Raw genomic sequence first — 16,230 nt, forward strand, 5'->3', positions numbered from 1 at the left:
TGTGTTAGGCGAGGGAGGCCAGCAACCTTTCTGCTGGCCACATGAACTGTCGCCGCCACCCACCCTCCCGACTCCCGCCGATGAAGCCTTGGGACTGACAGAGCGAGGCATGAGCATGCAGGCAACTCGCTGTAGAGCTGCCTCAGCGTGGACAGCTATCTCGTACGAAAATGGGGAACTTGGAGCTCGGACTTGGGATCTCGGTAATATCCAAGCCAGGACCCGCGGAGATGATAAGATGTCGAAGAGTCATTTCGCCCTGCGTGACTAACTGACTGACTGACGGACAATGAGCCACCGTGTGTTTGCCTGCCCGAATCCTGGTCCTGCACGATGAATACCATATGCCCCGAAGCTCGCCGCTCACGGCGGCAGAAACCTACCCACCGCCGCCGTGGCTCCATAGCCAATCCTTACCGCCCCCATGGTTTCCCGCGTCTCTAACATTCTGTGTTTCTCCGGAAGCGGCAGGCATCGACGTTCGCCATAGTGGAGGAACGACCTGCCATATTCGCCAGCCGCGAAAGCAAAACGCCCAAAAAAATATGCCCTGCACTTCCCAGGGGCTGGCGGCAATCTTCATACGGCCTTTTAGCCTAAGCGAAGCCAGTTGCGCAGAAATGCAGGCCGCAGCAGTGCAGATAGGGTCGCGGGTTTGAGACATGATAAAGCCATGGATTATTGGGACCCAGCAGAGACCAACGAGGCGATCGGCTGTTGTTTGTTGTTCCTTAGGTCACGACCGCCCACCTCTGGCACTTTGCAAGCCTCAGCTGGGATGATGTGCTGCGCCGTGCAACGCGATAGGTCGGGGATGTCTCCGTACGTTCGTACATGCGTACGTATATTCGTAGGCTTCTAAGTGACCGTAAAAAGGTGGCCCCGGTGGCCGAGTCGCTCGCTCAGCAAAAAGGGCAATGGACGGTCACACGACCAAAGCGTTGGGGACGGCTGGTCCGGGATGTGGAACATGGATGGGAGCGACACACGTACGCTGTGAATGCCGAACGGCGACGGGGGCCGCCCTCATCGCCCATTCGGAGGAGCATCGAACGGGGCAAGCGGCCGTGCCCGTGTGACGCCTTTGCTCATTTCATTTCCCCGCATTGCGATTCGACCTGCCGAGCCATGAGAGCTGGTGGGAAGGAAAGGTGAAAAGGGATGATCGACCAAGAGGGAGAGTCATGTTGGACGACCCCGCTGTCCACGTATCCGATATCGTATCAGTCAGTCCGAGAAACACACACATGATACCTTTGAGAGTCCACATTGGGATGATGAAATGCGGACACAACCTCGAACCTTTTTTTGGGGAAAGCAATTTGGGTTCATGGGGATGACGAAGGGCGTCAATATCTGAAACGTTCTCAATGGGCGGTCGTGATCAGCCAGGGCCCAGCCGTGCCAGCGAGGCGGGCGCTACGTGCACGTACAGGTGTTATTGCGAGGAGACGGTTCCGAGCCTCTGAGAAGGTCTGGCTGGGCCGGGAGAGGAAGGCTCGAACGAGGTGGCCTTGGAGGGGTCAGATCAGCATGCAATCATCGGACGAAGGTTTGACGTTAGAGGCCCCGGACTCGGAATGGACCAGATTGGCGATACGACTCCAGGGGGCGGCGGTTCAAGGTTGCAGCGATGCTGTAATTAAGGACACACTGCACACTATACCAGGGAGCAGCAGATCGGGGGTGAGAAGCCAAGGGGCCTAGGACGGAGGTCGAGATATCGGTACCTGGCTACCTCATCCACGATAATGCAAGATAACATTGGTCCTGGGGTACAGTACACTAGTTGGTGGCCATCCGTTATCAGTATCAGCGAGCATCTTATCTTTGGTGTTCCGAGGAAATAGGCAGAGAGACTGGGACCCTGGATGTCTTGGGAAGTTGGAAACAGGAAGAGGGGGAGGAGGATCCAGAGAGGATGCTCCAATTGAGAAAAGGGTCCCGCGAAGAGAAAAAAACCACATTCGTCTTTGTTCTGGAAAGCCCATCCAGAGGCCTAGAGGCCTGAGCTGGGGACACGCGGCGGCGCTTGGGGACCTCCTAAGTTCCCGGGAAACTCTGGGGAGAGTCGTGGCTATCCGTGAGTGCGCTTTCCCTCTTGGCACGGATGGGAGAGGCAGGATGGAGACGGGATTGACGGTAAGGATACTTTGAATGGGTTCAGGACGCGATGTCGGTGTGGGATGGGCTGGATTACACTTCTGTCCCATCTGCAGGTCGAAAGGAGTGCAGTGAGATGCGGCCAATGAGACGGAGGGCAGGTGAGCAAGTGAAACAGAAACTCGAGGAATCCATTCGACAGACTGTGTGATGTAAATAGCTGCTGGGCGGGCACAGGTGACCATCAGGGAAAGGGAGAGCGCCAGCTGGAGACCACTGTGCGACGTGTCTGGGACAGGACTGTAAGTTGGAGAGGGCCGTATTGGAGGGGGGTAGGGGGTTGCCTTGGGAAGACGGTTTAAAAAATAAAAAAACCAAGTCAAAATAATTTGGGAAAAAGCCGTTTCCTTGTTCACTCTCTACGTTTGCCTGAGTCCCGAACCCAGTTCTCTCCATTTCCCCAACTCTGATTGTCGCGATGTGGGTTGCATGAGGACGCGGCGCTGTCAATGGGAACTGGCCATCTGTCCTGTCCTGTCCTGTCCCGTTCTACTATGTAATAGTACGTACTATGTCTTCAGCATGCCACTCAGTGCTGCTGCTATTCTTGTTCAGCACTGCGGTTCGGCAATGCAGCTCATTTCAGGAGTCATAGTCAATGGCCACCTGGGTCCGTAATCTGCCCTGGAGTCCCTGAATCCGTCCCCACGAGTCCCTGGGAGGGAAGCGAGTGACCAAATGACGATATTCTTCAGCCATGATCCAGGTCGTGATTTACGAGCATTCTGGGCCTCATTCTTGAGACGGATGCTGGACCCATTGGCGTTGCCACTCTATCTTTGGAAGCTAAGCCATAACCGGCACCTCCCTTCCCTCGTCGACTCCAGATCTGTTAGTCAACAAGGGTAGCTTATGTAATGTGGGAGCCAATAGGGAATGCCGTGGTCGTGGCGTGCTGCTGAGTTATCCACCGTGTCTTCCGAAATCAAGGCTCGACGACCACGACCAAGTCATGGGGACGTGACGAATCGAGAAGGACCCCTTTTCCTTTCTACCCACACGGTGCCCCATTACCTAACCGCTTTTGGCTGCCGAAGCCCATGCTGCACTCAGACGGCGCTCTTACGGTACAAAGCAAGGCAGGCCCGGAATGTGTAGTGTGCACATCATGCGGTACACGCCGGGCTGCTTGGCTGCTGAGGCTGCTGAGGCTGCTGGTGTACCGTACCTGGCGTGCATGGCTCCCGTTGGCGTCGACGAGCGAATGGGCTCCTGGCAATGGGCATTGGCGCTATGGACGTTAGCCCTGGGTCCATGGCCGTCTGGGCCGGTCGACCGGTCGCCGTCAATGGTCGCGCGCTTCCCGCCGCGCCTTGCCCTGCCCTGCCCTGTGCCTGTCCGGTTAATGGACGAGCTCGAATCGAGCAAATCGAAGGGGGGGCCTCGACGGCGCCGGAGACAAAAAGAGAGGAAGCATGGGCAGCTCAACACTGGCACACGACACACCCCCGGGACGCCTCACTGGCTGGCGAAGACTGGCGAGCTGGCGTCTGGCAGAAACTTGGGTGGCAGCCCCGTGGTGGCAGCGTGGCAGCTTGCATGAATTCTCGATACGCGGCCGTCAGGTCGTCCTTCCAGCGGGCACTGGCGTGGGCTATACTTGCTGGCGACGTACCGACAGGGCGGTGTGGCAACTAACCACGCAGCTGAGTGGGGTCGGACCCCAAAGAATGGCTGCCCATCGGTGGTCGTGGCTACCGCGGACTGTCAGGTACGTAGCCGGCAGTGCTGCAGCAGCCTGCGCCTGCCAGGCCTCGGGGGGTGTGAAGTTGGGTGCGAAGACGTTCGAGTGTGTGTTGCCGCTGCCAGCGCGGGAACGGAGGCCGTCTAGCAATCAACAGTCCGAGATACGGTGCGTTGCTGCAAAACAAACGGATACGGTACGTGTCTGGGTTATCAATGTTTGAGCTCGTTCCTCGCGCTTGGCACTGCAACCTGGCTTCTTGACGATGATTGAACCTTCTGGTTCCTAGTCACTTTTGCGTTCTTTTGCACCCCGCCAGCAGCGACGACGACAACCAAAAAAACACTGTTTACATGCTGGTCCACCAACGGCCGACAGACTACGTAGAGATAAACAGACAGACAGACACCAGCAGCCTTATTCACCCACGCACACGCAAGCGTGTCGTTGATGTCTCGCCATGCCCAGCACCAGTGTCGCACTCGAAGCAGAGCACATTGAGATGGATAGTCGGGTGTTCAACCCCAGACGGCCCCTTGCAGCCACTCGCAATCACACCTAAGACCAACCTCAGACTCACTCTCGATCAGCTGCGAGCCTCGCAGCGGCTTCCCCATCTCGACCGTCCCCCCAGTCGAGCAGCTTGCCAACCATTGGCCCATTCATGCAGGTCGCAGGGGTTCGCCCGCTGTCTCGAAAGCCTAGTTCCTCGAACCAAGTTTCCAAACATCGTCCTGTCGTCGCACTGTCGCATCGGTCAATCTCCTTGGGTTTATGGGGTACCTCGAACCTCTGCGAAATTACGCGGTACCGTCTCCCAGTGCTCTGCGGGCCTGGCGTATCTCGCTATCGACATTCGTCATAGCTACAGTGCTGCACGAGTTTAATTGGTTTGGCGGCACCCCTCCCACCCAGCAGGCGTCCAACGTTCCTCCCAAGTTGTTATTGTTGCAGCGTCCGTATTGTTGATGTTTATGTTGATGGGCATTAGTTGTCGGCTCCGACCCCGTGTTTACTTACACACGCCGATCCATCTACGCGGCGACTACATTGCGGTAACGCGTCTTCATAATCTCGCTGCCGAGGACACAGTGGTATCTTCGGCAGCCCAGGAAATGATGGCGTTTTGGTCATCGCCCCCTTGATGCCGGCGGAAGACACGGGCGACGGGTCGATGTCGTGCTCCGTTCCTGATGAATCGAATCCAACCCGTTCAATCCAGTCACCCGCCCCAACGATGGGTCGGCCGTAATCAAGTTCCCGTCTGCGAATCGCTGGGGGCGGGCACGGAGTTACCTCATCGCCTGCCACCTCGGTATCCCAACAGAGTACGGAGACTTATGGATAACGAGGTATGACTCTTGTTTCCTCGCTGGCAGCTCCCAGCAAGTTACGGGGCCGAGAAGAGAGATGATTAATTGCTCCTATGACGGGGCGGCATGGGGCTACAAGTTGGGCGAGAAAGGCCGTGCCGGGGACCCGTCGATAATCCACCGTGGGTTATGTCAACAGTCACCTGGCCTGCTGCGTGAGGACGCCCGAGTGCCTTGGAGCTGGTGGGCGAGGAGCTGCCAACTAGCTCTGGTGGCTCCGGCTAGGTTTACCAAGTCACATTACTGAACGCCCGCCCACAGCTAAGGTATCTCTCCCAGGAAACATCGGAGTAGAGGTACATGGAAGTGCCGTCAGTGCGTCAGCCAACACTGGGCAAAGCGTTCCGTTATGTCACCGCTGACGGCACAGTGTCACAGTGCACACCCTCCGTTGCCGTCTGAAGTGGTCTAGGCCATGCTCTGGCTCTGGAAGGTTTGCCAACTTGACGGAACGGGGCCTTACGGGACTAAACGGAGGGAACGGGCAAAGAAACAGACAAACAGGCCATCCAGAGACGAGAGGCGGGACATCTGGGCTGACCTTTTCCCTTGATCAGTCTGTCTCCTATGTCGGTTCTCTCTGTCAGCGTTTGAGGTTTGTGGAATGCGGTAACAACAGCAGCACAGAACAGCAGAGCAAGTGTCGGTCTGCCGATTGCTATCATGAGCATGGATGGGCATTGGCATAGACATGGCTGGGTTGCGTTGCATCGCGTTTCGTTGCCAGCCCAGCCAGAAAAGCAAGCTCAGTCCCGTCGTGCAGGAATACAGACAACTCTGAAGCTGGGGGAGGATTGACTGGCTGGGGCGGAGAGAGACAAGCAATCCTGCTGCAAGTTGGTCAAGCGTGCGTCCCGGTCGTCCCACTCTCCTCCCCCCATCATTCCACGTAGCGCGCCATGCTCCATCGAGGTACGTACTCTCTTTCGCCCACCGCCTCTCTCGGTCCCCTTCCTGGTTTCCACCTGGCTGAGGTAGCCACCCCCCGTCGTCGTTTTCCTACCGTCAGGCTCCCCAATGTGAACCGTATCTCTCGTGCCGCCGTCAAGGTGCCTAGCACCCACACCGTGTCTTGGCTGGGGAGTACGTCGCAAGTACCTCTTTCACTCACACTCATGTTGCAGCGAGAGAGCGAGAGAGAGTGTGTGTCGCAATACGCAGTCTCGAGTACGTACTCGCGCTCGCCTTTCCAACCCCGGTCTGCCTATCTCACTCGCTCTCTGTCTCTGCCTGTCCCTCTCCCGCTCGCTCACTGCCCTTTCCCCATTCCATCCCAACTTATCCAAGCCAATCCATCCTCGTCCATTCACCTCCATCTTCTTCTTTCGCTGTCCGTCTGTTGCTCATACACACTCACACGTCCTGCTCTCGTACTCTTGCACTCACACCTCTCTTTCTGTCACCTTGTCTTCCCTGCAACAGCCTACCCACCCTTTTCCTTCGTCCAACCTACCGTCCTCTGCCTGCCTACATCCTGCACTTACCTACTTTACTCTAATACTCCCCCTTCATCATCCTCACCCCTTCCTTCTTTTGCTTTCCCTACTCTACCGTACCTGATCCTCATCGTCGTCAACGGCCTCTCTTACTCTCCTTGCTTGCTAGCCACCGCCCTCCCATCCCGCCTTAACCTCCTCCCTTGTCATCTACACATCTCCTCCCCCTTCTCTCTCTCTCTCTCTCTCTCTCTCCGCGACCTCGTCCTTGTCACACCCGCCATCGCCAACCCACGGATACTCGCACCGCCAATCCAACGCTTCCACCCGCGAGTCATTCTGCAAGCAATCACGCAATTCCACCACCTCCGTCGAAGAGTTGACAACACTTGCACCCGTCAATCCATCGAAAGAGAGATAAAGAGAAGAGAGGCCTCTTGGACTTCGATTCAATACCAACTCCACGAGCCTCGGCATTTGCTGTCATCGAACATCGACTCACACCCGTGTCCTTTGACTCACTTGTCCCCGCCTTTGCCTATCCTCAAGGCCTCGTGCACTCCACGCAACGACACACCTCTACATCTCATCCAAACAAGAGCTACGTCCTGCAACCTTTCGTCTCGAACCGAACGACTTTCGTCATCCGATTCGTTCTATCGCACGCTCGTCGACGCTCGAATGCTGCTGTAGCCATTACCTTTGCCGATCCCGGTAGTCAGCTTGCTTGCAAGCCGTTGCATTCACACTTCGACGACAACCACCTTCGGCCATCGACCACCTGTCACACCGGCCTTCGTGCCATCCAGAGTCAGCAAACCGACAATCAACCACAGCCGCTAGGCGCCGCCGACTCGCAACCTTTTCCGAATTCTCTAGTCAGGAATCGGTATCTTCGTTTCTTCTGCAACTCAACGTACACACGTTGACCTTGCACTCCCTTCTGTTCGACCTCCGGGCGCCACTCTCTACCTTTTTCCATCAAACTTGCTCTATTTCAATGTCCTCATAACGATACTCCTTTGTCTTTTCCCCCGGACCCCGACGTCCCAAAACCGATACGACCAAACAACAACCAACAACACCAGACCTTCGCTTTCATATGTCCGATAACAGCAAAAAAATACCCTCGATGAGCCTCTGATACGTGAACGAATAGGAGTTAAATATCGTCTTGTTTCCTGTTAGATTTGTTCTTTCTAAAACCTGTATATTCTTGGCAACCACTCAACCGCCACCTGCCTCGAACGATTACACTTCGTTACGAAGCTACCACCACTCACACGCCTCATCTCAACTCTCCAACTCTCCGAATCCTCTTTCAACGAACCGTCGACATTTGAAGAAAAGCTTGCTTTTAAGGCTGCATCGTGACCTTCGTCGCCGCCTCGTTATTTCTTCGCTCGATACCCTTGCTACATCACTTCATTTTCCAGTTTCGACATGGCATGCTTGAGAGACAACTTTCAGAATGGCGTGTTGCTCGATGGTCGGTATAAGACCATCTCTCCCCTCAACCATGGCTCCTTCGGCATGGTCTTCATGGCCAAGGACATCAAAACCGACGAGACCGTCGCCATCAAGTGCTTGACTAAGAAGGAAGCTGCTGATGACCTCGGCTTCGACTTCGCCATCGATGAGAAGTCGGAGGAGCTCGTGCTCCACAGCCGCCTTGGATCGCACCCCAACATTGTCAACCTCCTCAACACCTTTGAGACCGAGGCTCACCTTTACCTCGTTCTGGAGTTCTGCCCTCAGGGTGACCTGTACGAGGCCATTCGCAACGGTCACGGACCTCTCGAGACCGAGCACGTTCGGCAGTTCATGTTGCAGCTTGTGGATGCCGTCGATTACATCCACTCCAAGGGTGTCTTCCACCGAGACATCAAGCCCGAGAACATCTTCCTGACCAAGTCTGGTGACATGAAACTGGGCGACTTCGGACTTGCGACGACCGAGAACTGGACTTTGGAGAACACCGTCGGTAGCGACCGCTACATGTCCCCCGAGCAGTACGACTCGGCCGGCGCCGGCTACTCTCCTGCCCAAGCCGATATCTGGGCCATTGGTATCTGCCTTCTCAACATCCTCTTTTCACGAAACCCATTCACCACCCCGACCGAGGCGGACCCGCTCTTCCTGGACTTCTCCAGGGACAAGCAGTCCCTCTTCGACGTCTTCCCTTCCATGTCGCAGGACACTTACGAGGTAATTGTCCAGTGCATGAGCCTGGACCCCAAGAAGAGGTCTCTCGTCGGTGCCCGTGCTGCCCTCCAGCGTGTTGTCAGCTTCACCACTACTGAGGAAGACGACGATGACTTCTGCTGCGCCGAGCGTCATGTCATGGCCAGCGCCAACCGCGAGCCTCTTCGCACACCCTCCATCCAGAGCCCTCAGGTCGACCAGGGTGCTTTCCCCTGGGCCAAGGCCCTACACACTACGCCGCCCAAGCCCATCCGCCAGCTCAGCGCCATCGCTGATGACGAGAGCTACACCGAGGACTTGTTCTCCAAGTCAGGAGAGACTGCCGACTGGTTCAGCTCTGCTCAGACGCCGTCCATCTCTTCCACCCTCAACTCTAGCCTTGGCGTCTCGATGAAGTCGCTCCACATTGGTCGACCCATGAAGGCGGCGCCTCGCCCCATTCCCAAGGTCTCACCCATGGCTGGCTCTCTTCCGATCAACATGACCAAGCCCCGGAGCAACCTGTCTTCCATGTCCTTGGTTTTCGGTCGCAAAGATGTTGTCTCCAAGAGCTGGAGCGACATGTGGGACGAGGATGAGGAGGAGGAGGAAGCGGAGCGTGAGAAGCAGATGCAGTCTCTAAAGGACCTCAACTCGAGGACTTGGAGCCACGACAGCAAGCTGGATGAACAGAACGATTGCGATACGGTTGACGCTACCCCCATTGCGACTACCCCTCAGCGTTCGCACCATGACAGCGCCAAGCTGATCCACAACGACATTGACAGCGACCACGCTGCCGATGGATTCTTCTTTCAACAGTCGTCTCCACCAAAGTCGAAGCCAATGCTGACCACTCGTCAATCGCCCCCTAAGCGGGACAACCTTGACAAGTGGTCTGCTTTGGGTCAGCGCCGTCGCGGGCTCACGGGCTCGTCGTACTCGCAAATGTCACCCGAGTTTCCTCGACAACAACGAACAATTGGGCTGGGATACAATTCTTATGCAGCGGGAGTTTGGGACCACACTGGGCATCACAACAATCACATTACTCACAACAATCACATTACTCACAACAAATCACCTAAGGAAAAGGTCAAGGATTGCCCCTGGAATAAGGGCAGAGATTGGAATTACTGGCGCAGGGAGAAGCGCAATGATCTCGCAGATGTCGAGTGGGTTGGTGGCTGGCAGGAAGCGCATTCCTAGCCGGGTCACCTCTTGTGGTTGGGTTCTCACCAGCAGGACATCGCCGGTCCCCTCTGTGTTTCTTGCCGTGGCATACTAGTCGCGGCTCGACAACCCGAAGGGCACAATCTGGGCAAGACATGTTACCTGTTTGGATGATGGAGCTCAACTCGCTTTCTGTGTATTAGATATCTCCAGATTAATGAACAATACCAGAAGTTACCCACTCAAAACAATTCATCATGCTCGTTTTTGATGTGCATGCTTCCAACGCCTCATCGATTATTCATCTAAAGACTGCTGATCCCCAGCTTTGCCAACCTTTTGGGTCTTGACATTGATGCTACGTCATGTTACCCCTCACTTGACTTGACTCGTGCGATCGTCAACAACCCCATAACAGCAGCAGATAACAGCCACAAACAGTGCTATGCAATCTCGGCGCGGCCGACAGCTCGGGCAGTGTCCAGCGCCCGTCCACAGTTCGTTATCGACGTACTTTCAAGGAGTTGGAAAAGGTCTTGGAAGGCACTCGATTGAACCATAGGCCCGCCAGCTACAGCGAGCGTCTAATCGGGGCGGGGAGGGAAAAGGGGGGCGCGCATGAGGGAGTCGCGGCTTATCATGCCTTCATGGACTGCCGCAGGGTTTGGGTTGTCGTCCGCGCCATGCGCGCCATGCGCGTCTTCGGCGGGCCCGGGTCCGGGCCCTTGTTGAGCTGGGCGAGGTGTGCTTCGGGACGCCTGTATGTAGGCCGGGCGCGCTCTCTCTCTCTCTCTCTCTCCCTGTCTGCCTACTTCACGGGTGACCGGGGGCGGGAATGGGCAAGCTTTTGCTGGCTGTGCCTTTGCGGCCCTGTTGGTACCAGTCCCGTTGGGATGTCGGCGATGAGATGGCTGTAAACATGGATTCGTTGGCGTGGTGGGTGCCCGGTCTGAGAAGAGGCTCGCGGATGAAACGGGGATCGACCTTTATCGCCTTGGCAGAAGGGCGAGCTGATGAGGTTCCAGGTTCGTCAGTCTCGCCAGCCAACGCTACAGATCAAGAGAACTCCGGATGGATCGAGGCTCACAAAAGGACTCGAGTGTCGAGCCATGAACGATACCGAGCATGTTTGTCTATTACGTTGCAAACTACCATGGCTCCCCCCCCCCCCAAAATATGACCGGGAGCACACCACCGAAGCCGGGATGCACGATGATCAGGACCTCACGTACTGGGACTAATGCATAGAAAGAATTACATGGGTATAGTACTGTAGACCAATAGTCCGCAAAGACTGCGAGGTGGGGCCGGTTTTTTATATATGTAAACAACATCGTCAAGCATCTATACATTGCCGTAAGAGACAGACCGTAGGTACACGCCGGCAACAAGGACGTGGGGAGGGGGATATAGCTGCAAAGATGCAGAAAGCAACCATTATATCATGCAGGCATCAGAACCCAGATGCCACCAGCGCCATGCAATGAGCCGATTTGGGCGGTTATTCAGGACGCCAACCATGCCACGACGAACACAAGCACCACAAAGCCACCACCGCGCGACTTATTCTGCGCCAATGAGGCTCTTGGGCAGGAAGGCCCAGACCGTGCCTACCACGGACAGGATCGTCGAGATGGTCATCAGGACGTAGCACAGGAGCTTCTCCTGGGGCGTGATCTCCTTGCTGAAGAGCTTCACGTAAAACATCAGAGGCAAACTGCGAGGAAGCGGTCAGTCGAGTTGTCCACAGGGTCACAGTCGATTAATGGGGCGTTAAAGGGGCTCCACTCACAGCACACAAATGGTGAAGCACAGCGCACTACCCATAAACGCCATGATGCTGTCGAACGCCGGGAACAGGATGGAGATGACGAGGAAGACCAGGACGGTCACTACCCTGATGGCGACCTTCATGATGCCTCTGAAAGTGGCAGAGCGGCCGACCATGACCGAGCTGTCGGCCACGGCCTGCTGGTGGATGCCGGTCAACACCTCCAGAGTCGCGACAATCGGCCGGGCGTTGAGCGGGATCTTGGTCAGAGGGATGATGGCGATGAAGACGCACAACAGGAAGTTGAGCGCGCGCGGGTAGCCGCTCGTCTGGAGGATATTGGCCGTGATCTCATCCATGACGTTGTCGCCATACATGAGGAGTCCTACGACGGCCGTGAAGGCGTCGAGGAGGTACTACATCGCAGTCAGTATTTGGTGCGACTAGGAAGCAGCATCATTGCATGTCAAACTCACCACGGACGTGAAGACCGTCTTGACGGCCCGAGGGTACTTGTGAGGGTGGCGCATGTCCCTGTAGATCTGCAAAAGCTGTCAGTATACAGCATTCTCCCGTTGTGGTTGGAAACACCGAGCACTCACATTGGGGAATACACTGTGACCACCCCAGGGGCTCATGAGCAGGCCGAAGCTCAACGGCAACGTGCCCCAGTTTGCCGGGAACAAGTACGTCGTGGCCGGCTCAATGAGGGAGCCAGGTGTCGTCGGCTTGATGAGCCCGTCAACCACCAAAATAGCCACGACTAGCCCGATACGTCAGCCAACTCCTCCAAAACGAGCAGGGGAGGAACAGAACTCACTGCTGAAACACGACACGATGCCAATGACGCTGGTAAAGCTCAACAGCCGGAGGGGGAGGAAGTTGAGGGGAATCATGATCACGGAGCAAAGCAGCTTCCAGGCGTTGACGCTCATGAAACCCGGGAAGAGTAGGGTCAGAGAGTCGGCAAAGAGGACAATGAGAGCGACGCAGGCAGCCAGCAGCTCGAGGGTGAAGAGAATACTGGTGGCAATACGTGCGTTGCGGCCGTACGAGATGTAGGCCAGGTCAGAGAAGGTGATCAAGCTGGCGTCGAGATCCATGCACTTGGCCAGGAGCTTTGCCGTGTACGCAGTCACGGCCGCGGAACCGGCCAGAATGACCATGCCGCAAATCCAGCCGGCATACTTGATACCCATGGGCAAACTCAAGAGACCGACACCGATCAGAACGCTGCGTTACAGGTCAGCAACTGCACTGCCATCGGTAAAAATGTATAGAGGTGGGGCGCGACTAACTTGATCGAGTTGAAGATGGTCTGAGGAAGCGTGGACTGTCCCTCAACAGTCAAGATGATCTTTCCGTCCTGCTCGACCTCCTTCACGAGAATGGGCATGCTCTCTCCGTCTGGCACATTGCCCCCTGCCTCTTGCTGCTGGCGCCACAGCTCGCCAGCCTGCGCCATTGATGGCGGGTCGACATCCTCTATTGTGCCGTACGTCCTGTACGAGCTGTAGCTGCCAACCAGCGGCGGCGTCGCCAGATGGGGCGGGACTGCGAAGATGGACTGCGACGGCCGGCGGCCGCTACCGAAGCTCGAGCCGTACACGGCGCCCGACATTTCTGCCTCGACGGCCTTGCGCTCTCTGTCGCGGAAGTCGTTCTGGACCAGGCCGTCGTCCGCCACCGAACCGGAAGAGCCATTCTGGTGTGAGGTGCTCGGTCCCGTCTCGGGCGTGGCCTCGAGGTGCTGTCTGAGAAGCGAGGTTCTCGGGTGCGAGTCCGACTCGACATGGCTTCGGGAGTAGTCGAGAGCCTCATTCGACCCCGAGGCAATGGGGACCTGGTCTGGTGCGAAAACGAAGGATGGTCGTTGGGGATCACTTCGGCGAAGCCTGCTGCACGCGCCCAACTGCGAGTGAAGGAGCGAATGCTGTTGACGCCGCCAATGTCTGTGATGGCAGCGAGGTGTCGCGTCACTGAAGACCTAAAGGAGGGGTGTGGGTTAGCGGTGGGGATCGCATGGAAACAACGACGGGAGCAACGACGGAGGCGACATTCGATGCCGCGAGTGCGTTGCAGAGTCTTTGTCCAAGCACCAACCTTCTGCGAAGCCCATGGGAGTTGCCGCCGTAGCCACCTTCGTCGTCCTCTCCCAGGAGCGACTGGTCCTCGGCGACGGCATTGGAGTCGATACTCACGGAGCGCTGGGGGGAGGCGCCCCGTTCGTACTCGTCCCAGGTGGACGGGTTTCTCGAGGCCATGAGGGAAACAGGGTCGTCGGGTAGAGGACTGTCGCGATAGGGGTTCTATGAAAGGGTTGCCAGAGCGAGGGTGCAATGGCAGAGAGGAGCGCGACAAGAGAGAGGGAGAAAAAAAAAAAGAGGTAGACCACGGAGAGGTAGATTTCGAGGTGGTCGCGCAGCTGGCGATTTTTCGTTGCGCGCGGGCGTTTGGACGTGTATATACCTGGTGGGCAGTAACCGTAGCACGGCACGAGACGCACGCTACACGCAGTGCCCAAAAAAGACCGTGTAAAGATAGGTCGCAAATCTGACCTTTTGCACCCCTAGCAGAGGCGGTCCAAGTGGAGACGTCGCGGGAGATGAGATGGTGCTAGTGCAGTGGGTTGTCAGAAGCCCAGGTTGTCGCAGGTAGTATCTGGCGAGGTCCCAACTGGGTTGTTTTTTTCCTTGCTCCACGTCAGGGTGGGTATGGAGGGCGGGCACAACAGAGATAACAGCAATTGAGGTTACGTCGCAGTGTGAGGAGAGAGAGACGAAGCAGATATTCACGTCGAAAGATGTGTGTTGGTTGGAGGTGTCTACGGGACCGAGGGAGAGGGAAAGCGAGAGAAAAGGGTGGAAAGACGTCGCAGAACCGGAGGCGGAGGAAAAGTGTAGATGCTCGAAAGTCAGGGAATCTTGTCAGTCGAACCAAGAAACCACCCCAGCCAGTGAAGCCAGCCAATGCTTCTTCAGCTTTCCGACAGACCAGGCGGGCTGCGGAAGGAAGCCGGAAACCAGCAATCGAGGGGTAGGAAAGGGGATCTTGGGGCTCATTGGCATAGACAGGTAGGGGATATTGAGAAGAAAAAAAGACTGGGTTAGGCCGTTTATGGTTTTCCTCTAGTCATTCGGCTGTCTAAATCCAAGGTTATCATCGGCGGTACCGGCCTATGGGGAAATCGCAGATGCGTCGATATCTGCAGATTGACCTGCATGACGGCATCCGACAAGGTAGTAGGTAACTACATAGCGCCACATAAGAACACGTCCAATCCCAAGCTCCCAAGATGTCGAAGGGGAATGCAAATAGCAAACAAAATGGCAGATAAAAAAACCACACGATCGAAGCGTCAAGTGGGTTCAACGTTGGCACCACGGCCGGGTAACAGATCCGGCAAGACGCGGGCGGGCGGACAGAGGAGAACAAGTCAGCTGGATATCAGGCCTTGGTTTTCATGACGCCGCCTGCATCGTCAAAGGTTGGCCGGCTTATCGCGGCGGCGCCTGTGGTTGGACAATGGGCGACCGGCTCAGACCTGCAATATCTGCAGGTTGCAGGGCCTCGCAGCGGCCAGAACTTGCCCAACCCCGGCTCCGCCCTCCACTCTCTCCACCCCCCACCGTTGCCTCCCGTCTCTGTCTCTCGTTGCGCGTGTCCGCCAAACCGTGCCTCTCTTCGCTGAGTGCTTCTAACCCAACGTCGCCTCGAGCTGCAACCTGCGCTACTTGCCCGCCTGTGTCTCGAGCCCGCCTCTCTGTCTTGCAGCAGGGTTGATATTACGTACTGCAGACGCCGTGGGGTGCAACGATGGGACGGGCAAAAGCAAGCAGGTCTTTTGACATTGACCCGTGCCGGTTCACTGCTCTGCTACTCTGTACCTTGTTCTGGCTTGTGAGTGCCTTGGTACCTACCTTAAGCCCCGAGGACGATGTGGGGCTTTCCACGACTTGACCTGGCTTCCCTTTTGCCTCAGAACCTCGGATAGAGACTCTATATCGCGGTACACAGATAACCGCAGGAAACCCGCCCGCCCCTCCCCGTACCGCCGCTACTCACCGCTACTTGCATACTTTTGTCCCAGAGTCCCACATGACATGTCATCCAATGCCCCGATGAGACAGGTTCATGCATGGAGGTCAGATGCAAGACGATGCCATCACGACTCGGGAGGGGGAGCGAAAAACTCAAAAACCCTCTAAAGGCGACGAGGGGGTTGCTCTCGATCCTCCTCGCCTCCCATCAGCTGCTCAAAGATCCGGTCGGTGAGGGATTATTCGCAAGTCTTGGAAGTCCCGGAGCCGCTCTTCACGAACTCAAATCCCCATTTACCCCGGATTGCTCGAGCCTCATGCTCACATGCTATGCTGCCCATCGTAGTTGCTCGGTCTGGTGCCGTAGCATAGCTGCGTCTCCCCTTAGTTGAGGCTGTCTACGGAT

At 56.5% G+C, this 16,230-nt stretch overlaps 3 protein-coding genes across 3 annotated transcripts; 2 read left to right on the forward strand and 1 right to left on the reverse strand.

The window, feature by feature from the left end:
* Positions 1-3,271: 3,271 nt before the first annotated feature.
* Positions 3,272-3,706, forward strand: ColSpa_03986 (uncharacterized protein; the record flags this gene model as incomplete). Its single annotated transcript, XM_049270198.1, has 1 exon — positions 3,272-3,706. The coding sequence occupies one exon, from the start codon at positions 3,272-3,274 to the stop codon at positions 3,704-3,706; it is 435 nt and encodes a 144-aa protein (XP_049126155.1).
* Positions 3,707-8,099: 4,393 nt separating this feature from the next.
* ColSpa_03987 (serine/threonine-protein kinase MPS1) lies at positions 8,100-10,049 on the forward strand (the record flags this gene model as incomplete). The annotated part of the gene is made up of 1 exon (XM_049270199.1): positions 8,100-10,049. One exon carries the CDS (start codon positions 8,100-8,102, stop codon positions 10,047-10,049), a length of 1,950 nt encoding a protein of 649 aa, XP_049126156.1.
* A 1,527-nt stretch (positions 10,050-11,576) lies between these two features.
* Positions 11,577-14,048, reverse strand: ColSpa_03988 (vacuolar amino acid transporter 2; the record flags this gene model as incomplete). The annotated part of the gene is made up of 8 exons (XM_049270200.1): positions 11,577-11,730; positions 11,806-12,200; positions 12,261-12,326; positions 12,387-12,547; positions 12,605-13,017; positions 13,083-13,627; positions 13,669-13,771; positions 13,888-14,048. 8 exons carry the CDS (start codon positions 14,046-14,048, stop codon positions 11,577-11,579), a joined length of 1,998 nt encoding a protein of 665 aa, XP_049126157.1.
* Between the last annotated feature and the right edge of the window lie 2,182 nt (positions 14,049-16,230).

Source organism: Colletotrichum spaethianum, assembly GCF_022836535.1.
Source record: "Colletotrichum spaethianum MAFF 239500 DNA, contig08, whole genome shotgun sequence".
Lineage (NCBI taxonomy): Eukaryota > Fungi > Ascomycota > Sordariomycetes > Glomerellales > Glomerellaceae > Colletotrichum > Colletotrichum spaethianum.